The sequence below is a fragment of the Venturia canescens genome, chromosome 3, assembly GCF_019457755.1.
Source record: "Venturia canescens isolate UGA chromosome 3, ASM1945775v1, whole genome shotgun sequence".
NCBI lineage: Eukaryota > Metazoa > Arthropoda > Insecta > Hymenoptera > Ichneumonidae > Venturia > Venturia canescens.
In genome coordinates this window covers 14,894,511-14,917,628 of record NC_057423.1, presented here as the reverse complement: position 1 = coordinate 14,917,628, position 23,118 = coordinate 14,894,511, and the positions used below count along the sequence as shown (strand labels likewise).

At 38.9% G+C, this 23,118-nt stretch overlaps 1 protein-coding gene across 1 annotated transcript in view; it reads left to right on the top strand.

Moving 5' to 3' along the window:
• Positions 1 to 1,182: 1,182 nt before the first annotated feature.
• LOC122407755 (tyrosine-protein kinase Drl-like) overlaps positions 1,183 to 23,118 on the top strand; it is an 83,753-nt gene continuing 61,817 nt past the window's right edge. The window contains exon 1 of the mRNA XM_043414169.1: positions 1,183 to 1,588. Within this exon, the coding sequence (XP_043270104.1) occupies positions 1,462 to 1,588 (127 nt within the window). The 5' untranslated portion in view covers positions 1,183 to 1,461. The remainder of the gene's footprint in view (positions 1,589 to 23,118) is intronic.

Here is a 23,118-nt window from a genome sequence, read left to right as displayed (position 1 = left end):
TGCTACAAAATTCGTCTCTCAATTCTCTCGATTATACACTTTTCAATCATTTTTTCAACGAGGCACCAAACGCTTCGGTGTTTTTGATAATGGACGAGTGCATTTGGTCCGCTCAGTCACGTACGCACGATTTCCGGAAATTCGTCATTTATCCGTCCGTCCCTGCGGTCCGAACGCTCCGTCACCCTCGCGCGCTCCAACCCCCTTATTCTCTCTCCTTCTATCTTTCTGTTCAATTTTCCCTTCAGTATCAAACGTTTTGTCTCCGTTGCACTGACTCGTCGTATGGTCTGGCGGGTCGCTGGCCCGCCCTTGCGACAAGTCCTGGGGGGTTGTGAATGTGCGACGCCTGCGCTCAAGACCACCCCCGTCCTCGGTATTCTCATCTTCCTTTCCCACCAGTTTTCTCTCTGTTTCTCCCTATCGCTGCCACAAGCTAGCCGAAAACCGCACTTGGGGTACCATTTCAGTCTCGCGTCACGACGCAAACGTCGACGACGCGTCTTCGACTGGCCTCCCGTTTTTCCGCTGCCCACGAGACCCTGAATCGCAAATCTCGAGACTCCACGTGACTTGGGAAAACTGGTCGAGAAATTTCGAGCCGTTTGCTCTCGTAAAATTACAGCAACACTTGAACGTCGTTCGAACGAGTAACAAATGTTGTATCAATTCAATTTTTTTTAACCTAACAAAACTTTCACGAAACATTCGTCAAGCTGTCAGACTTAAGTTGCAACTAATTCTCCTTTATACCGGAAAGGTGATAAATTACTCACAAACAGCCACCTCGTGCTGAGTGACAGAACGAGATGAAGAAAGCCGAGTACGTGCGTTTGTTTTCCATTATTTAATTTCCCATTTTCGCACGAGCGTCAGAAAGCGAGTTAACGGACATCAAGAAACAGAGAGCATTGCGGAAATCAGACGAAGCAGCGGCGAACTACATTTATTTTCGCTTGATAAATGCCGACTGCACGAAGTGGAGGGAAACGTCACAGTTTCCTGAAAATAAAATTCACCGGAGAAAGAAGCGAAAGCCGAGAAACAGAGAGGTTCGCGGGTAGGGAATGGTAAAAGAATGAAATAAAGACTCGAGGTGTCCAGCTGAAGTTATAGTCTCACGAGATGACATTTGTCAGGTTGTCAGAGCATGTGCTCGCCGCATGCAATACCAAAACTGCGACGACCCTACCAACAGCGCAGTCGAAACACGATACGGACGATAGCGCAAAGTTTTATTGCCGGATAACGCGATGTGGCTCGTATCACTAGACAACCTTGTGATAAAATACGCGAGAGGGTGAATTGTAAAGGGGTCTAGTGTTTCGGAGATAAGCGCGAGGGGACAGAGGCCAGAAATCCGCGCGTTTCACCAGGCTTGAAAAGAGTTAGGGGGATTTTGTGCGTGTGGTGTCTGTGTGTGTTATCGAAAGGTTAGTGTTAGATTAAAATGACGTGACAATGCGGTCGGGCGAAGGATTCATCGAAGTTCAGCGGCTCAAGATACTCGTGATCCTCGTTCTCGTGGGATTCACCGATGGATATCTCGATTTGTTCATCAGCAAGTCTCAGGTTATGAAGCTTCTGGGTGAGTTCATTCGTCTGCACTTGTTTCAATCGTTTGTATGAATATCATTTATTGGATTGTTCAATAATTTTTAACGAATGCAACGAGAGTTGTTTTGATTCCGATTCACGTTTGAGATTGTAAGTTAAAATTGGATAAATAAGTAACTGTGATGTGAGCGGTATCGAATCAAATGCTGGTAAATCAGCAATTTGATGTCGAAAGAATAACGAACTCAACAGAACTGGAACATCCAACTCCGGTTTCGAAAGAAGGAAATAACCGTGTTTGGCAAGTCATAAATTTCATCGGTGTTGTTTATGAATGTCGATAAGCAGGATAAGAGTGCAGCATTAATAATGCATATTCGTCCAGTCGAACGGGATTATCATTAATATCTTTTGACAGGCTACCGTTAAATCCTATTTACAAACAGTCGTGGTTTCATTGGAACGAGATGGAATGATAGGCGAGGTGCTAAAATCGAAAGTCAGAGTCGAGAGAAAAAGTGAGAGAGAGAGAGAGAGAAAAGGGGCGGAGGTCGAGAATGATAGAAAGTAAAAGAGGAATACAGAACGATGTGGAGAACACTGAATATGAAAGAGAGAGCATAAAATCCTTTTTGATTTCGCTCTCGTTTTATCCACTCTTCCACTTTTCTCTCCTCAGCGTTTCCCTCTATGCCAAATTTCAAATGTCTCGTGTGTACACTCTTCACCCCTTTTTGCTGGCAACGTTGCTTCATGGCTATGCATATTTCGGCGTTTCCAGAGAAACTAAAAGTGCGGAATTTTTCTTTGATTTCCTACTCCATCCCTCCTCAAACCTCGAGCCTGTAAAAACTCCTGCATTCTCGTGTGCCTCTCTGGCGACAAGCCAACGTTTCTTTTATCAATATTAAATTTATTTTCTGACACCCCTTTATCCCCTTCTGAACTTTATACTTAAACTTTACACTTGGAAAATATGAGGGGGATAAATATCCGTATGATGACAACGTTAATAAACGCCAGACATTATCCAGTAATCGTGACGATATTATTGAGAATTATTTATCGCCTGTTTTCGACTGTGCAGTCGTGAAGTATTATCATTGTTATTATCCTCAAACACAACTGCTCTATGAGTCTCTGTACCGATGTTTCGCGCCAGCATTCGAACGTACTCGGCCTTCGAAATAGTACGTCCACATCCTTTTTATTTATTCATGAAAATCGTGATTGGATTTTCAGATTAAAACCCCATCAATAGTATTATAAAAATATAAATTTGTACATCGATTTTTAAATTCGTTTATCCGCGGCCGTTTATTCGTTTTTTCACGCATTCTCTTGCGCCCATCCATTTTATTTATTCATCGAATGTACAATTGGCTTTGTGACCAATGCTACTGAAAGGTGGATGCCCCCTCGGCTCACGCGTAATCTAAAAGCTCCAACAAGCGTGCTTGTTGTACCGGAGAATGCCCCTGCATTATAGAAATATATTTCGAATATATCCAATTCACACGTGTATAGTTCGCGATCCACGTTCACTGAAATGTGCACAAGTGTCGACGAATATGTATAGCAGATTACACGTATGCGTAGATATTTTCATCTCAACCCTTTGTCAATTTAAAATCCTCTCTCTCGCTCTCTATCTCTCTACGACTTGATTGCTCGTTCAGTTGGAGAGCAAAACGGTTTTGTTTCGTCCTTTTTTGACCACACAACCTTTCACCTCGTTTGCTTCATTAGTTAGCAATATGCTGACCGTCCAACGGACTGTTCGGATCACTATATCGTGTTTGTACGTTTCGAACCAATCCACCATAAAATCCCAAGGAAATCCGCTAGCTGTGTATGTGCGAATGCAACGAAAAACAGACCCCTAAAATTCTCTCTCCTTTTCCATCGACATTATGTCTCTGTTTGATGAATAAATGAAATGGCCTCGCTGTTATACCCTCATAGTAATATAATTCGTTTGGAAACGCGTCGCAAATGAACTCGGACCCTTCCAAATAAATTGATACGATGTTGAAATCTCTATTTTTGATATACTGTTGATTACCCATTTGAAATCAGACAAACGCGTGGATGTAATGTCAATTGTTTCAACGAATAGTCATTTTTAAATCTGTTATATTTTCACAGCCTGTTATATTTTACATCGCAAATATTTCGTTAACCAAATGAGAAACTTTAGTTCACGTGTGATAGCATTTTCCGATAGCTTTTTCTGCAGTCGTAAATTTTTCTATCACTGCATAATTGTTCAGCCATTTTTTTTGGGAAAGTTTTCTCAGCGAAACGATCAAACTCCGAATTTGGATCGATTTGTTTGAAGCTCTTACGATTGAAAAATTGATAAACCCGTAACGCTGTTTTTCGAATTGGCGCTTTTTTCTGGTTTTGACGAAAAGTTACGACAGAGCAATGTTGCAGGAAGGGAGGAAAAAATATCGTTCCACTCGAAGTTTCGGGGTGGGCGTGCGAGCCCTAAAGTGTCGTTTGGGTAACACTTTTTTTCATCATGCAATGTTAACGAGCTCGTAGTCTAGCGATGCATCCTCGGTTACTGCACAGGCCGATGCTCTCGACTAACTCTCCCGTTTGTTGGCTGTACGAGATAGTCAGTTATGCTTTTTTTCGTTCCTATAAACACGCGGCTGTTTTCGCTCACGCGCTATATTCACTTTATGACCCCATGATTCATGCCTCTCCCGGGTCTGAGGCTATACATGGGAGGAGTTTTCGCGGGCCATTCATTAGACGCGGAAAGCAAAATATTGTTATTGAAATAGCACGCGTATGTGCACGAATCATAGCTCTCTGTCTCAATTCGTATTAATCTTTGAGAGAACACGCCCAGCCGAAGATATTCCGAGCTCCCCAACAAAAACGAATAAGAATGCAAAGACCCAGAAATAAAATATGCTCGCTTACGCGAGTACGTTTTTTTTTTTTTTTTTTCATTCTCATTTCGGTTCTCCCGGAGAACGGAAGCTTTTTTCTTACCCGATGAGCATAAATGGAGTGGATGAATTGTCTTCTCGAATACAGCGGACCGACCAGAAGGTTTCTTCTATCCAAAGTTAATTTCCCGAATGGTTTGTCCCGTGAAAGAAGAGTCAAGAAGCAACGAGACGTTGGAAGCTTATGAAATTTGAGCCCGAAGAGAGAAAACTTTCCGCTGACTTTTGATCACAGTTCGTACTCTTCTCCCGTCTCTTTTTTAGAGCTTTTCGTTTTTCGCCCTCTTTCTCGGCTTACATATGGCTTGGGGATTGCCGTGACGTTTATACGGATATTCCATTTTTCTTCTTGAGCTACTCTTCTGTTCAAAAATCCTGCATCGTTTCCATATTTATCTTAGTGTATATGTTGACACAAAGGCACCAGTTTTTTTCCTAAGTTATCATTTTGAAATTGTTTATTTAAGAAATACGCGGAAAAATATTAGCTTTGGTATGTAAAAGAAATTGAGTTCTCATTGATCGAAATTTTCCTTAAAAATTAAACCATGAGGTAAAAACACACTTTGGCCTAATTTCTAGCAGTGTCATCAAAATTACACCCAACAAATTAATTGGTAAAGAACAATCTTGTTTGTCCAAGTCTTTATGAAAAAATACTATTTTTTGTAGGCTTAAAATGAAACTTTCCGAATTGGAAAGACAATTCTGCCTGTATAATCCATTTATTTTCCTCAAATTGTCTTTTCTAGACTTTTTCTCATTCCGAAACAGCCGGGACAGAACCGCGACGATCTCAATTTTCCAAACGCCCCGTTAGTGTGTCTACGTCACTCCACCGAGATTGGACGAACTTAGGATGATATTTCTTCAGTGCCATCCGCATAAAGCAATGATATTGGGAAAAACAGTTTTTCACGAAACACAATGCGCAGGCAATGAAGATTTTTTACTTTCTAGTACTCCGTGACACTTTAATATATAACGAGGCATCCACACAATAAAAAAATAATTGATTTTGTCTACTCCAGGTCTGTCAACGCAAATCAAACAAACAGAACGTGCTTATATTTGAAATCTCGTATTTTACCGTATAAACCATTTTCCAATGCTCGATTATGGTTTTGTTTTTCTTTCCTTTTTCCAACCCTCCCCATTTATTTTTCTATTCCGATATTGCTCACACACACACACACACACACACACCTATATACGCACTTTTATAAACCCCTCGATCTTCTACAACGCAGTGGAGCACGCTCTACACGCAGAGATTGGTCACCAATAATATTTTCTCTCCTCGTCGTCATCGAATTCTTCTCGTGGGTCGTTTCCAAGGATGGGGCAAAAAGTACGAGCACATACTCTTCGTAAATTCGTCTATGTGCATTAGAGCAACCGCGCGGTTTCTCACCCTCGGATCGCAAAGGGGAGAGTGTGAGCTACGTTTGGATTTTCCTTCCTCGCCCCTTGTCTCTCTCTCTCTCTCTCTTTTGCTCTCGCTTCCTCTTACAACGCATGAATTTATATATACAATGTGACGCAAGCGAATGTCTCAGGTACGAAGTTTCACAGGCTCGCCCGAGCCTCTCGAAAGTCACTTAACTTAGATTGCACGGGCGAAATGACTTTACTTCGCCTCCAGAAAGTTCTCCCTCGACGGGATCGAGGAAAAGAGACACGGAGGGATAGAGAAACAGGATATGGGGAGTCGCGACGAAACGAAGACGAAAGAAGAAAAAAAGGTGCGATGCTAAAGGAGAAAAAGAAAGAAAGAGTACGATGAAAGCGAAAGGAAAAAATAAATGAGAAAATAGTTTATACTCATTCCCTCGGACTTTCTGCAATGCGCTTTGTTATAAATATAGAGGTATTTTTCAAAATTGCGAACAGCAGGTGTCCTCGAACTTGTTCTCTCACCATGACAGTTAGTCGTATAATAAAAGTTTCCATTTCATATAAAATATTTTTAAGCAACTTTCGCCGTGTTGTATTAAAGGACTCAACTTTCTCGACAGCTCTCAGTTTTTCGTTGCAGGGCTGTATATCTCGTTTCATGGAATCGCGTCAATATTTTTCCCCAACGTTCATCCCTCTCGCGATAGAAATAATAAAACAGTTTTGTTGAAGGAAGAGTTCAGTGTTCGTACAATGAGGCTTTTCGAGGGACGTAATCAATTGAAGCTGAATCGTTATTTATGGTCCCGTTTTTCAATATGACATTTGGCTAAAAAAGTCTGAAATCGTCGAGAAATCATGAAATTTTTTCCCACAATAAAATCAGAAAGACTTTCAACGATGATTTTCTAAGAAATTATTCTTCTAACCACAATATTTTGATTAGAGATAAAAATCAGTGGACGCGAAAAAAAAAAAACAAAAAAAATCGTTAAAACTATTTTCTGCTCAGTGATCGATGCTCAACTCAGTGTACGGCTGAGCGGGCACCCATCCGTGTACTGACCACTCTCGAGGCTGGTCAACTTGGGAAATCGCTGAAGCCATAGGCAAACCGCACACCTCACGCCGTCGGTGACAGTATCACAATACGCAATTGATTTTCCTCCATCCTTCCAGTTTAGGATTTTTCTTATTTATCATATTTAGTTTCACAAATATTTCTTACCTACAACCATCACGTTATACAGGATTACAAAATGACAAGTGAAAAATGGTTAATATACTAAATATATCTATAACATTGCCGCCAATCAAACATCGAATATGTTTGTGAATATCCACTCGACATAAACGATTTGCAGGAGAGTGTGGGTGTGTTTGAGTGTGCAACTGTCACATGTCATGTCTCTCACAGTGAGAGGTCCGTGTCAAGCGCATCGACGTTCCGTCGTTTTCACATGCGACACGCGTATGCTTCTGTCTCGCTTTCTCTCTCGACAACGTTCTCGATCTGTCATTTTTTATTTCCTATTCGTAAATCCACGAGAGATTCGAGCGACAAACCCTTGGCACAGGGAGATATATTTTTTCGAGAGAATCGGTGAAAAAGTCGTTTTGTACGAGTGGTCGGTTTTGTCGTTTGAGGCAGAAGCATATGAGCGTATAAATATAAAATTTTACTAGCGACACGAAAAGCCGGAATACACGTCTGGCTCATTCAATTTCGGGCTTTTTGAATTGTGATTTGGGTTTTTTCAGAAGTACACTCAGCGTTGATACCTCGGCCTCAAAATATTGTGGCTCGTTAATTGAACGCGCTTGCTTTATTCGGCAAAGCGTCAAATAGAAAATAGCAGCGTATAAAAGAGATCACGTTCGTTAAATAACACGAATTATTTCTCAATAATAATCGACGGAACGCGTGGTTCAGAATTTCGTTGGTAACGCGTCCAATCGATTTTTAATTTCCTCGACAGGCGTGAAGAGATAAAAACAGAGAGGATGGCGTAAAAATACCGTGGAAGCTGCAATTCGTATAAACGGCTTTCCATATATGTCGTCGGATTTACAATCATACTCGGACAAAACGTAGGGTGTCCCTCCTAAACGCCTACCCAGTGTATTTATCGCCGATTAATATATAGACATGTATACGCGAAGGAGAGTTTCGAACGAGATATAAACACAGGCAGGTGAGGATCGTGAGTTTGGAGAGCGTACGTGAAACACAATCTACGGATGTTTGCGATGCAGTCTGGACCACGAAGTCACACAACCGACCAACAAACAGCCAACAGCGACACCAGCAGAATTGCTAGGTTCGAAGGCCCGACAAATCCCTATATACATATTTACCACGCTGACAATAGGCCTCGTGCGATCATAGGAGGGCCGCACAACCCCTATTTCATGGCTTCGACGATACTGATGTCGATAAACGTTTACAAGGCCCGTCGACATGAAATATAAGCTTGTCTAAAATCACGGACAGAATCCTCAAAAAATTATGGAGACAAAAGCTCAAGGGGAGAGTATATAAAAGGAGGCAATTTATGTGACGGTGAACAGAGAGACTTTTATAGCAAAAATCACTATGTTTTTATAGTAACGTCGGACCACATCGATATTGTAATAATAATCGCTACAGAGTGTGTCAAATAATGCAAATGTTTGGGGAACCATTACCACAGTTCATAGTAATTAACGCGCTGTACTATATTAAAAAATGCTGCAAATTAAAATTTGCAAATTGCTTCCTCAAGATGGTCAAGATGCACGATGCTCAAAGCTTGCTCTATGAGGTGCTATATTTTTCATTTTGGCTTCCTCATAGAGGAAGCTTTCAGCATCGTGCATCTGCTTGACCATCTTGAGGAAGCAATTTACAAATTTTAATTTGCAGCATTTTTTTGTATACAAGGAAATAATGTATTTTCTCTATCTTCTTTTACGAACTTTAATATATCTCTTTGTTTAATTAAATTCATAAAAAAAAACTAAATGACGAGCCATCAAAAAAAACAGTTTGCAACTTTCAATTTTCATCGTTTTTCTATTTACATTGAAATAAAATAATTCAGACAACATTGCTGGAAAGTATAGAGGAAGTACAGATTTATACACAATATCTTAAAAAATTTCCAAAAATTCAAGCGGTTAGACGATTTTTTGAAAAACTCATATTTTCGTAAAATTCAAAATGTCATAAAATTTAAACCGCTCAACCGATATTCCCCAAATTCAATACCAACCTTGCTATTATGATGGTAGATTTATAAAAAAAAAAATATTAATAAATCTCTAAATTTTCGACACCATTTTTATGAAAATTTCAATTTTTTACAAATTCTGACAAAATTATCAGAGAATGAACAGCTTGTATAGATTAACATCTCTGCAAAACGTTAGCCCTGTATCTCAAACCGTTTCCGAGTTATAAGCGTTTTAATTTTGCAGTGCCATTACACGCACGCACGCACGCACGCACGCACGCACACACACACACATCCGGACATTTTTTTAGATATGATTTTTCAATGTTTTGGATATTTTGCGCATATTGACATTGAAAACTGAAAAAAAAAAATTTTCATCCTTACAAAGCTTCCTCGATGAGGAAGCAAAATAAACATCGAGCGAATTTTGATCTAAAACATAGTAAATAATGAAATGATTTGATGAAAATTTAGGAGATAACATAGCAGTCGTTTCTCTGTGCTATACCAAAAATTGCATAGTTCCGTATTTTCCCTTCTACCGCACTGTGAATTTTGCTCAATACCATAGTAAATTTCATGCGCCCACCAATTATACGAGACGTTGCGAGTATAAACATGAAAATTAACCAGTGGCACATAGTAAAATTTCAAGCAATTTGTCCAGTCCAATTCACCAATTTTTAACATTTCGTCAAAGACACGAGTGACATTCGAATATCGATACATCGTTCGATGTAAGAATATCGCAGACCTAAATTTTGCCTGTCGTACATAGTAAAATTTGAGAGAATTGCTTTCGGCATCAAAATTACTACGCACTTTGGTGAAATGTAATAGAATGACGATATAGAACAGCGCTGCTACAAAAAATAGCAAATTTTTCTAGCAAATTCATCGGAAATATTCGTATATAAAAGTCCTCTCCGCGTACAACTTGAGAGAGATGATTTATAGAGTGGCTTATAATAAGTGGCTTCGACACAAATGCACACAGGAGTGAACGAGAGTCTTTTTAATTAGAAAAAAACCTTTTCCCACCGCACATATCCGATGCGATTCCCCGATGCAATCGGGGGATGAGTTTATGATGATTTCAATATGATTTACAAAGGTGGGTGTAGCCCCACACGCACGGTATTTAATGACATTGGGCATGAAGAAATGAGCTGCAGCGCCATCGAAGAAGGGCGGTGCATATATTTTGCGGCGGAATATCCGGCTGGTAGGTCGATGACGGATGTTGCGATCAATCCATTATCATGCTCGTCGATTATAAACGTAGCCCGAGCGAGGGAACGCGAGTCCACGAAATGTTGGGAGTCCTCGCAGTTGAAAGGGCAGGGGCGAGTTCACTACGCGGTGTAGAGAGATGAGAATTAGGCTATAACTCGTCGTCGAAGGGACACGTGGCCGAAGCAAGTGCCGCGCCAACCACCCGCAGTTGAAATACCGACGATATTTTGGTCTGCACTGACGATGTCACATATAATACTTATACTTATGTAGCAATGTTATACCTTTGTGTATATATTGGCGTGCACGTTCCATGTACTACGTACTTACCGTTGCACAGAGGAACAAGTGTTCACCGGCCCATAAACCACGCCGGTTTACGTTATCGCTCGAGCGGATCTCCCTAGTCGGCGCCCAAACTACTGCAATTTGGCTAACGGGCGAACGCTCACCCAAGCACCCCTCTTCAAGCCCGCCCGCCCGCCTCTGCCTCGGCACACTCCGCTTAAATTGATGCCGGAATCGAGGAAACGCGCTGCCGGGGGTTACTTTGTACGAGAGAACGAGGAAGGACGTATTAGGAAGGTACGATTGTACACACGGAACTCACTTGTTAGAGGTTAAGGATGAAAATCATGAAAGGACTGTTACATTTGTCGTTCGTAACATCGCAGCATAAAACACCTGGCAAATAAAAATTCCTCGTCCATGAAGAAACACAACCTCTTTCCTGTGCGAATCTGGGCGAAGGAACTTTGGAAAAAAATCCCTCTATTTTTCCACCCACTCCATACTCGCTGAAGGATATTATGCAGTCTTGAATATCCGCAAAAAGTTTCATGAACCCGTTGAAAGTTTCATCGAAGCTTCTCCAGAATTCCGAGCGATATCTCTCTTTCTCCCCCCCGCTTCGCTTCAGTTTTTTTTTCTTTTTTTATCATAAATCAGAATTCATTTTACGACAATGCATTAGATCGGGGACTTTTGCTTCTGGAGTAGGACGAGAAAAAAAATGTTAATGTAAAATTGGCTCGAGCCAGGGAGTGTTCTGCGCATTAACTCGGTATGCAAATTTGCTGCTACCATAGATGTAAGGAACATGTGCCAGGTAAAAAATTATCACCTTTCTCTCAAGCTACTCCGAGCTCTGTAGATAACTCTTTGCTAAAGCTTGGAGGCTTTTATCACGTGAATGTACGTTCTCAGGTGAGTCTCAAGGAGGTACACACATACGTATTCAAAGGTAGAATATCCTTCTGGTTTCATATCTCGAAATTTTAGCATGATTTTACCCGAAATAGGGAGAGAGCGGGAGAAAACGTTTGCATAATATTATCTGCTTAATGCAAATCGCGTTGAGAGTTTGGTCCCATGACGACATAAACTGCTGTCTACATTGTCGGCGTCGCCGACGTCAACGACAACCAGTACTCGTGCGCTTCTCGCACGGTTCTTCATCCCCTATTTTCTCTTGCACCTTTTCTCTCCTCCTTCGCTACGAGATTCCCGAGTTCTCGCTCACGTCGTAGCAGAAACGACCAGAATTTCCTGTATGCTTTTCGCAAACGACGACGAATTTGAGAATAGAGAGGAAACGTCTTTAGTCGAGTGAATCTAGAACTTTTGCGCGACCAACTTTATTGTCGTTAATGATGAAACTCCAGTCACGCATCACAGCACCGCACAACTTTTCCTCTCGAATCCTCCCCCTTTTACTTGAATTTACTCGAATCCATAATTTCCTGATGTTTGAGCAAAAAACTTTCATTTTCGGCTCATGGAACATTTCGATGGATAATTCTTTTGAAAATAGCTTAAAACCCCAAAATTCCCCTGGGGAAAAGAAGGTTGGGACAAGTACATTGCGATGGTCCCTTGTTTCTGGATGACAGAAAATAAATTTCAAAACCAGGAAAAAAATTCAACAAAGATGAAAAACCAAAAATAAAAAACAATCTAAAAAAATTCTATTAAAATATAAATAAAAGTTTCAATCAGGAAAAAAAATCTATAAAAAAAATAAAAAATAAAAAATTGTTTAAAAAATTCATAAATATTGAACAAATTGAAAAATTTCATATCCAAGTTACGTGCAGTATAAAAATGTATGATATCAATTGGAGGCCAAGTTTTTATTGATAATTTGGAATATTTACCGAACAAATCGGAAACTTTAATTGAAAAATTGACGTTTTATCCATAAGAGCCACTAATCATTCATAATTTGAAAATTAAAAAAAAAAAAAAAAAAAACATATTTGAAAAAATCTTGACATCATCTTCAGTACTTCTATAAGTTCGAATTTTTTCGGCGCTCACGTGCGATTCTCCCATTGGAATTTTAGAATTTTAATAAGCGCCGCTATTTTGAGTCGATGATACTAAAGTTTATATGCAAAGTTATTTTTATATTTCCATATTCAATTTTTAAACGTCTTTAGAAGCGATTAGAATGGAATGTACTGACTTAAACCTCTTCGCTTTGCTTCGATAAATTAATCGTCGTTCGGCCAAGTGTGAATAGTGGAATTTCCTCGGAAGCATATCGCGGTGACAGTCAAAGTTAGAGGGTGGAAATCTAAAGGTGTCTGCTCGTAGACGGAGTTAAAATTTCCAAGGTCGCGTCTAATCTCGAATCTCGTCGCACTTGGCTGATCGCCTCTATCAACGCGTTATTCACATGGTGAGAAGCTTTGTTCATTATACTTATGATGCGAGTGGGTCGAAACGTGGCGCCCAGAGAACTTACTACAGTTTAAATTTTACTTCGCAACGAATATACTCCTTTGATTGATTTTCTACTGACTCGATTTGTCTTCAAGCTCATTTCTGTATGTTTTACGAACTGATTAACGAGAAAGTCACAAAGGAGACGAAAAAATGGTTTGAAAAATGATTTTTTCTAATTAAAATTTTAAAAAATTGCTTTTCCAATCCTCTCGTATATTCAGAAGGATAATATTGGAACCGGTCGCTGCCTGGATTTTTCCATCATCAAAAATGGACGCTCATTCTCGTCTCATCCCCAGTCAATTTGCTAAACCACGCCCCCATCATGTTTTCCAATAGTGTCACGTGTATTATCTGAGGGTTTGCAATTTTTCTTACGATTCGAAAATGTAATATTCGCATATAAAGTGAGATAAAAATTTGACAAATTTCAGTAAGTTCGCGGTTCTTTCAATATCCTCGTGTCAAAAACTATACGTATATACTTGTGGTTATAGAAAAGGGTGGTGAGAATCTTGGAGATATATTTTTCTCCAGGCAATATAATCCAATAAAAAAATTCCCGAAGCTGGGTTGGATCGCGAGCTCTCACGTGGACTGCGTGATTCCTGGCGAATTCCTAAGTAAAGGAGAACTACTTTCGGAAACGAGGTCTTACGGGCAGCATGAAAAACATATTTATATAGGGGAGACCCGGGCAAAACGGGATACCCGAAAAATGAGGGAAATTTTTTAATTTTTATCCTAGTCCGAAAAGAACATGAAACATATTTTTTCCAAAATATCTTGTTTTTTTGGGATTTTCATTTTTTTCCCAAAAGATTCGTTTTTTTTAAATTCTCTTTTTTTTTACATCACTTTTAAAGTGAAAACGTTTTTGCACAGATATACAAAAAGTATTTGTAAATCTGCGATTATACTACCTCGCAGATTACTGTCTACGACAGTAATCGCAGATATATGTTTGCGGACCATCATGTGTGGTTACACCTGCACACGAATCATGTGCCCACTCTGCACAATTTTGGCACTGAATCCATGATTCAGTGGACAAAGAATACAAATTTTTACAAAATAAACATTGGCAATCTTCGTTATTATTCATATAATTAATTTTTAATTGAATTACAGAGGGTGCGTTCGACGTACGTTAGAGCATTGTAAGCGCTGAGATCGCTTTCAACGCTTACAGCGGTAAGTCGGAAGCACCCGGTTACGGGTGTAAAATACACCCAAAGTGCATTGAATTAAAATCATAGTAAAAAAAAAAATCATGAGTTTTTGAGGGGTACTCCGTTTTGCTTCGGATTTTTTTTTTTTTGAAAATTGAAAAGAATTCCAGTACATTTCTTAGTTTTTGGAAGTAAAAAATAGACGGAGCTTCCCAAACTTCTGAAAAGTTTAATATTTCCTTAGATATCCCGTTTTGCCTCGGTCTCCCCTATTTATTAATGTGTTGTTTCATCGAAAAATAACTCAAAGAATATGATAAATGTGTTTTGAAGTTCCAACTCTTTGCTTATCATTTAAAATATGAAAAAGTGGCGATTTTTTTGAACATCGAGAGCAGCGTACCTCGGGCAATTCCACGTGTCAAAAAATGGCTCGTACTCAAACTTTATTTCGTGGTAAATACGTAGTGAGTGTTTAAAATTTTCAATCAAAAGAACTCAATTTCCGTGTTGCGCGCAGCAAGAAATAGAATAAAGTGAAATCGAATAAAAACAGAGTGAAGAGCGTAGTGCCGTGGCCAGCACTACTTTTCAATAGAGAAATGAACGGAATACGCTTTGATGGTAGTCGTCGTGAAAAAGGGGATGGTTGGTGCAAAGTGGAAGATCGAAAGCAACGTAATCGAGTTTTCTCAGGGCTAAAACCGCTCGGGCCTACGCTTTACCGTCGTATACATAGAATCCTAACCCACAAAAGGGCTTAACTTGGCTTACTCTGCCCGTTAACTCGTCTGGTTTGTGCCTTTTCCTTTCCTAATAGCTTCTATACATATGTAGAAGTTGCTGTACATATACATAAGTTCGTACATGCTCGTAGTTCTTGGCCACGAGGAACGAGAATTGGCTCTCGGCTGGAACGATCGAGGAGTAAGTACTGGAATAAGTACTCAATGCTTGCAACGCTACTGGTCCACACAAAGAGAGTCGGTGCAATATAGCGAAGAAAGTGTTCGAAAAGATAGCTGCTATGGCGTCCCAGTCGCCGTCTGTCTACATCGCCATCTTCCATCCTCCTCCGATGGACACTTGGACTCCACTCCGCTCGATTAACTATCGAGGCTACCAAATCGTTCGCCCTCAAATCGCGTGAGCATAAGACTCGAGAATGTGCTAAAACTTGGTAATCGACCACTCGGAATAAGTCTTTCGTGTAAATTACACTTATTCCAGTACAGATCTTCGCACTGCACCTTCCGTATTGATATAAGCGTCGTATTCAATTCATGGGGATATTTCATCTATACTTTTCAATATCTTGGACGAAGGGCTTACGAAACATATATTTTTTCTCATGCTCGGGTATTGGTTGTTGTTATTATTATATGTATTGTGAATAAATGAGTTGTTGATTAGATATTCAATTTTTTGGTTTATATGTATGTGCAACATATCGAAATATTATTGATTTTCCCTTGACAACAGCTCAGTTTCGTTTGAGCATGGGTTGAATACAGTTGATTAGAAATCAGAGGTTTAGTCAAAACAATTTGGTCTTATTTGTTATTTAGTTAATGTGGAATGATAATATTAGAGTGTGCGGGAAAAAAACGATATTTTTTTTCCTTTGCAGTCAGCCGGGAAAGTCGAATTAAGGAGAAAATAAGATCCCCAAAAGCAGACCTCACTAAAAAATTATTTCGAACGGAGCATCGCGTTGGAGGATTTTCCATAAGAATAACCCACGAAACTATTGAGACGTTTGATCATCGTATCATAACTCTTTAGAAAAAGATCGCAAAAACGACAAGAATATGCTTTTATAGAAAATCGATTGCCCTAAGAAAAAAGCCCTTATGAACAATTAGCTCGGAGCAACCGTTTTGGTGCTATCACCAATTGAAGTTAAATCGATAAAAAAAAAAAAAAAAATTTCATAAGACTGTAAAAATTCAATTTTTCGTTTCACGAACAAACTTCTTGGTAGTTTTTCGTAGAGATTTACTTCCTCTATTAAAAAAACTGTTATAATTATTGTCATTTTTTAATTTTTATAAAATCGCTTATTTTTATAATTTTCATAGAATTAATGTAAAAATCTATCGTGCTTGGTTTTCATAGGATAGCAATGGTTTTTACTAGTTGTATAAAAATATACAATTAGTGAAAAATAAAAATGAGCGAATATAAAAAATTTTCGTAAATAAAATGCAAAACCTATAAACTCAATACGACGAACCGTTCTAATTTGTTTCTTATGACTCTTTTCATAGATAATCACAACGATTTTCTCTACTTTTTACTCCAACACTCTAAATCTTTTTCTCCCGAGAATTCAAATTAAGGCTTCGGCTATTTGTTAAGTTATCGTAATTATCGTTTCTTTCATAACTATCAAATAATTCTCATAATTTCCTTATTGAATTTCCACTAATTATATATATTTTTCAAAAACAGGCTAAAGACAAAGAATATAAAGATGTAAACATGAATTTAATCACACTTTGAATTCTTTTTCATCCCGAAATTGTTTACATATTGGTCATATAAAATTATATGTTGCTTATAACCAAACCCAACAGAACCAGGTAAAATCACTCAGTTCATTAAACACAATTGTTATTAAAATGTATCGATGGTTTTGTATTTTTTCGATCAAATTAATTATTGAATTAATGAGATTTATAAAAACATTCGAAAGCTCATTCAAGGAGGAATAGAGTTACACAGATTTGGATTTATATTATCAACGGATGGAATTTCGTACCCAGACAGTTTGCTTTTCCGTAATGCCATTGTGGATTAACGTAACTCATTTCGTTCATCCGTTGCCAGGTGCGGCAACGACCGAGAGTTTCAAAAATTAATATAGTTTTTTTCTTCCACTTCGTTCCATCGCGGATAAATTCAGTTTTATTTTTGTGAAGTTGTTTTTTTTTCTCTCATTTCCAGCGACTTTTCCTCTTTCGACGAGTTTCGGCCTGTCGCCAGGTGTTTGTAAAGAGATCTCTTTCCAGGCAGTCGCCGCGGTCATTTTCTCGCTCCAAAGAAATCCGAGCGAACATACAGCCACCATCTACTTATTGTCCTCGTTTACCTGTCCCCTCGCTCCTTCTCTTCTCTTTCTCCCATTCTCTCGTATTCTCTACTACGAAAGCTGCTCTGTATTTCATTCAATAATTTTTTCGCAATTACTTTTTCATCCAGCGTGGATAAAGAGCTCGGAGCTGCAATTGGCATCCACGCTTTCTCGTGTATTTCAATTGCTCGATGCGAAACGGGTTTACTGCTCAAGCTCATGTTCCTCCGTCTGGCTTGTCGTCGTATATTAAAAGAAAAATTCAAATGAAATAGCTTTTCTCGTACTTTTAACGAGAGTGAGATAAGCAACGTCTATTCATAATCGTCTTATTGGCCCCGCGAAATAAGGACCCTCGCGCCTCTTCACTTTTATTTATTTTTTATTCTTCTCCCCTTTCCATAGCCTCCCCTGACTTCACTCCCCCTTTTCTCCACTTTTTTCCTCCTCGGGTGACAACGCAATGGTGCAAAATTTCTTGGCTCTTTTGTTTCACTCGCCGAAGGCTGCCCGGAGAAGGAATTTCATTCGAATAACTTAATTCTTTAAAGGGTGAAAGTTACGCCCTTTTTTAGTGCAATGTCCAGACAGCACGTGAAATCTTGAAACGACTCCACCTTGGCACCATTCTGCTCGTAATGTTCGTTCATTTTCTCAGACTTTCTATTTCTTTTTCCTCTGAACATCCTTGTATACGAATCTGTACCCTTGGGCAAAAATACGAGGCTAGATTTGTTTCTGCAAATTTGCCTTACAGCACTTCTCGAAATTGAACGAGCTCGTGATGGTTTTCAAACAATAAACCATCAAGCTAAACAATTGACTCGTTTTCACGCTTTTTCTCGCACTATTCTCTTTCTTTCCCTGCCTCTCGATCTCTCTTTCTCTTCTACTCTCTATTCAACTCTTTCGTTGTTAGCACAAAAGCTGGCAACTGGCTTGTCCGCGCTTGTACCGCTTTTCTCTCCCTCGCCCTCTGCAACACTCGCTTTCTGTTTTCGTCGTCAATTCAATCGCGTGGTTTTGCTCACTGCCAGGGCACACCTGAGCGTTCTAATGGGTACGTTGAACACTGTGGAGAACGCGAGAGAAAAGCGTATTCACGTCTATTACAACGAGACGATTACAAAGGACTTCACGCAGGGAAACACGACGATTTTAATGCAGAAGCAGAAAAGTGACAGGTGCGTAAGTGTCACGCGTGCAACAGAAGTTTTTCCGCCATTCATCGCCTTTTCATTTAAGATTTTCATTTTCAGCATGACGAGCGATCGAACTTCAAATATGCCGACCTGATCGCAAACAATACTGTTTTTAAAATGTTATAAAAATAAAAAAAAATTGTTCGTTTGATGATCCGATCTTTATTTGAATTGAGTGTTTTTTTTTTATCGATTGACGCTGACCGTGAAGATAGTCACACTTTTGTCTGGTAATTAATTATTCAGATATATGGAGAACTATAGATAAAAAAAACAAAGAAGTTTTGTTTTGCTTGGAGACAGCTTCTTCTTCGAAAAACGTCAAAAAAACGTCATCGAATTTGTACGAAATCGTGAAGGTGATTTCCTGAGGTCTTAACCGTTGCATCTGTGTATTCGAACTAACGAGTGATCGAAGTCATTTAATAAATCATATTCTTTCGTTCACTTGATTATATTTGGTCAAGATTTCCTCAGGTAATCTAAATAAACAAACTTATCTTTTCTTTATAATTTACACTTTTGTCGGGAGCAATCTTACGGCGCTTTTGTGTGATAAATTGTATCTCTATTTTGATTGCGCTCGTTCGTGTTTTTTCTCTAACTCAATTAATCTCGTAATGAAGTTCCTCCTCAAACTTATCATGTCGATTACCTCATCTCTATAGTGGTATCTCATCAATTAGTTCTCAAATTCTCTACTTGGAGCAAGACATCATCGTCTCGCACGAGTTTCGTGATGATTCTCTTCTCGTGTGAGCTTAGTCTTGCTCCGGATCAATTTCATATAAATTTTCAACTTAATCACATTATTCAAATTAATCTTATGTTTCATTTCAGAATTCCAAAATTTTCGTGAACGAGAATGAGCTCATTTTAACAAATACAAAATCATTATTCATTCCATTCGAAATGAATATGCAAGAATGTAACCACTTGAGGTAGATGGGTGAATATTCGCTATGCAAGATTACGCGATGATACTTTTGGTAGGCAAAAATGATTACGTACTGGATAGATTTGCAAAATTTCGACGCTAGTTACCGTGTAGTTTAGCAGCAAATTAATTATTGAATATCGACTTTTCTCTGACACTTATCACTCCGGTATATGAAAGCCGTACACACATCAAAAGTTATTGAATTTTTTCGTTAGTTATATCCAAGATTTCGCAAAAAAAATGGATCGTTGTATTTCGTGGATATTCAAGAATACATGAGTATTTTAGTTTTTAAAGTTTACCATTGAAAATCGGCTGAAATATGAAAAAATATCTAATAAAAAATGATTCGGATTACACGACAAATGGATCAGTAACGTCTGATAATGCTGCATTCAATGTACAATCGCATGTGACGTCAGTTCGACCGTTTGGTCATATTTTATCGTTCATTAGCTTCGCCACGTTTTTTTTTGTAAATTTTTCCAAAACGACGATTTTTATCCTGGTAAACTTTTTGATCGTTCATTTTTTCATTTTCCTCTACTGCAATACTACTTTGGACAGTAAACTCACTTCATAACCTATATAATTTGTAAACAAAACTGACAGCGTGACATCAATAGCAGCGGCAGCTGCTGCACCACGCTAGTCAAAATGAACTCTTCAAACGTTTATTTAATAATAAAATTGTGTAAAAATGTTGGTTCTTAACCAATTATATTTCTAAAATAATAAAATTATTGTTTTCAAGCATGTTTCGTCTTTTGAAGTTTTCGAAAAATATAGTTGCTGGAAAAATCACGTAGCCGTCACCCATCAACCTTAACCATATTTTCAAAGTAACACTGATTTCAAATCGATTTTTTGAAAAGTTCCAAGTACGTACGTGCCCCTCCATTTTATTCGTGGCATTAAATTTTATTCGAATGCTCATATTTCAGTCATGCAAAACTAAAATATGTCGAGTACCCTCTTCGCGCCGCTTTGCGCGATGCAAAGCTTTGCACAATCGCATTCCCTGAGCCACGGCTTTTAAAAATGTGTGCTGAACGTCGTTAGCAAACCGATGGACAAAAATGCAGATATCATTCAAAGGATTTGAAACAAAGATTCTGGCCCATTAAAATAATCGAGAATAATATGACAATCCTCAAGTAAATTAATCTCAAGTCGTATGTCATTTTTCTTGAGACATTTCGGGTTTTCGTCGATAGTAGTGTATCAAATTACAGCAGTATATTGCTCCAAGTGACACAGCAATTTGAGAAGAGCGTTCCCATAGCATTCGAAAGTTTATTTGTTCAGCAATACTGACGAACGAAATCTTCGCACACGTACATGTTGAAATAGAAATACAACGTCCGAAAAAATACATGCAATTCTGGCAGAGGGAAGAAGAAACGGTAAAAAAGTGAGCGTTCAAACCGAGGCAAAGATAGAGCTGACGTTGAAACCGTGCATTTACGAATCCGCAGGCACAAAGAGCAAAGAGAGGAAAAGTGTAAAGATACGGTTGTATGCAACCGCAATGAGCTTTAGGAAATGCAAGTCCGGAGCTGGAGTAGTGTGAGAGCGAAAGAAAACAAGAGGTACATAAAGATTAAACAAAAAAAGGGCAAGAGAAAAACGGGAAAAACGAAATAGAACACACGCAATCGTTTGTGTAAACGCTGCCGAGGCTCTTGCGGGAAAAAGTTTACCGAGCTCTACAACACAGGAAGGAAACATGAGAATAAAAAAAATGCTTCCTACTTGTTTTTTTTTTCCCGAGCGATGGAAAAAATAACGAAATCGAGGCGTTCGCTGGAATAGAATAAGAGGAACTTGAGAACATGAAATGTTTGTGTTAAGCAACCGGAGTTGCAGCGAACAAGCGAAAATGAGAATTCGAGCGTATGTCGTAATTTGAAAAAAAAAGAAACCCAGCAAACAGCTTAACGAGTCCAACATTAGGACTCGAATTTTCCGCATTACTGGAAATTTATAGTTCCGTTTCGGAGCCCCTCGCCACGAGGTGATTTGCCAGCCAGAAATGTAGAAGAGACAAATTCATAAAAACGTTCCAAGCGAAGTTTCCACTTTATAATCCCGATGGGATGGTGCCCGCTGACGGCAGTGGCGTATATAAAATACGAAAAATGAAGAAACGAGCCTTTTCTACAATTAAATACGAAAATGGCTCCCTCAAAGTTAATTTCATGTCATATAAATCGTGACAAGTAGAGCATGTACCACTTCAATTCGCAAATTAAAAACATACCGTTTTCAAAATGGGTGGGGATCAAATGTTGGACTAAAATTTCGAACAGCTAAAATCTCGAGTTTATAAACTTCGAATGATAATATCGAGACAGATAGATTCGACTAGAGCTTTGAATGCCGAAAATAAATAAAGCAGAAACTGCAAGGTTCGAAGCACGTTTGCATCGAAAATAGAATATAACAATCGCCCATGGGACAATGACTAAAATATCGATTTTTCGAAAATTCGACTATCACTCTTTCGATTCATAAATCACTACAGTCAGTGATACTGTGAAAATTCACAATTTTGAAAATGTAATAACGAAAGACCAAATATTACTGAGGTTGAAATACTGAAAGACCAAAAAGTCGAACAGTCAAAATAGCGAAACGTTAGAAAGTCGATCGATCAAAATAAAGAGATGGAGTGGAGCTCCAAATACACGCGTCTCACTCACTCACTTACTCAGACCGGTGATCTCCAATTTTAAACATCGCCATATTGACTTTCGCTTTTTCGAGCTATCGCTATTCCGCATATCTAAGTTTTATAGGCTCGAAAAATTCACTTTCGATTTTTTGCTCCTCTACATTCTGGTCTGTCTGTAAAACAATTACTCTCCCTCCATTTTAAATTGGAAAATATGAACTTTTGACATTCGGATAGTCTGTTAAAATTGCATTCGAAATGAAAACTATTGAAATATATATTTTCGGGTAAATACGAATTCAAAGAAAGAACTTTTGATTAAACACGCAATCTGCTGAATAGTCGATCGGGAATAAGAATTTCGAATAACTTATTTTTCTCCAAACTGATATCCCAACTTTTAAAATTTCGAAATATCGCGACTGTTCTACAATTCAGTTATTCGACATATTGAACCCCACCCTTCAAAATGCCCATTTTTCTATTTACGCGTTTACGGACCACGAAAAAAGCTTAGGCAATCTCGAGTGTTGAGCGTCGGTGGTTTAGAAAGAGCTTTCGGAGGGTGGTTAAGAGTTGCTCAGAGTTGACGACTACAAGAACACGAGCCAAATATTGAGTATATCTGTATCGCCACTGTTTCGGTTAAAATGTGGCCGGTTAATGAGCTGGGAAGAGCTTTCTCGCGTGCGAAAACGACGTTTGTTAAGCGGCGCGAGAGTGACGATATTCTCGAGCAACAGAAACATACAAACCGACACTCCCCTGTAGTTCATCTATTTCATTGTGATATAAGGCTTCGCCATGTACGCTTTTCCAGAAAATAATTAGTCCGTCGTCGTTTTCGTTTCTCACTGATGTTCCCAACAACTTCACTCTTGAATCGCAAACTCCATCCGGTGCACGTTGAATTCGGCGCTATGAATATACGCGAACGAGTTCT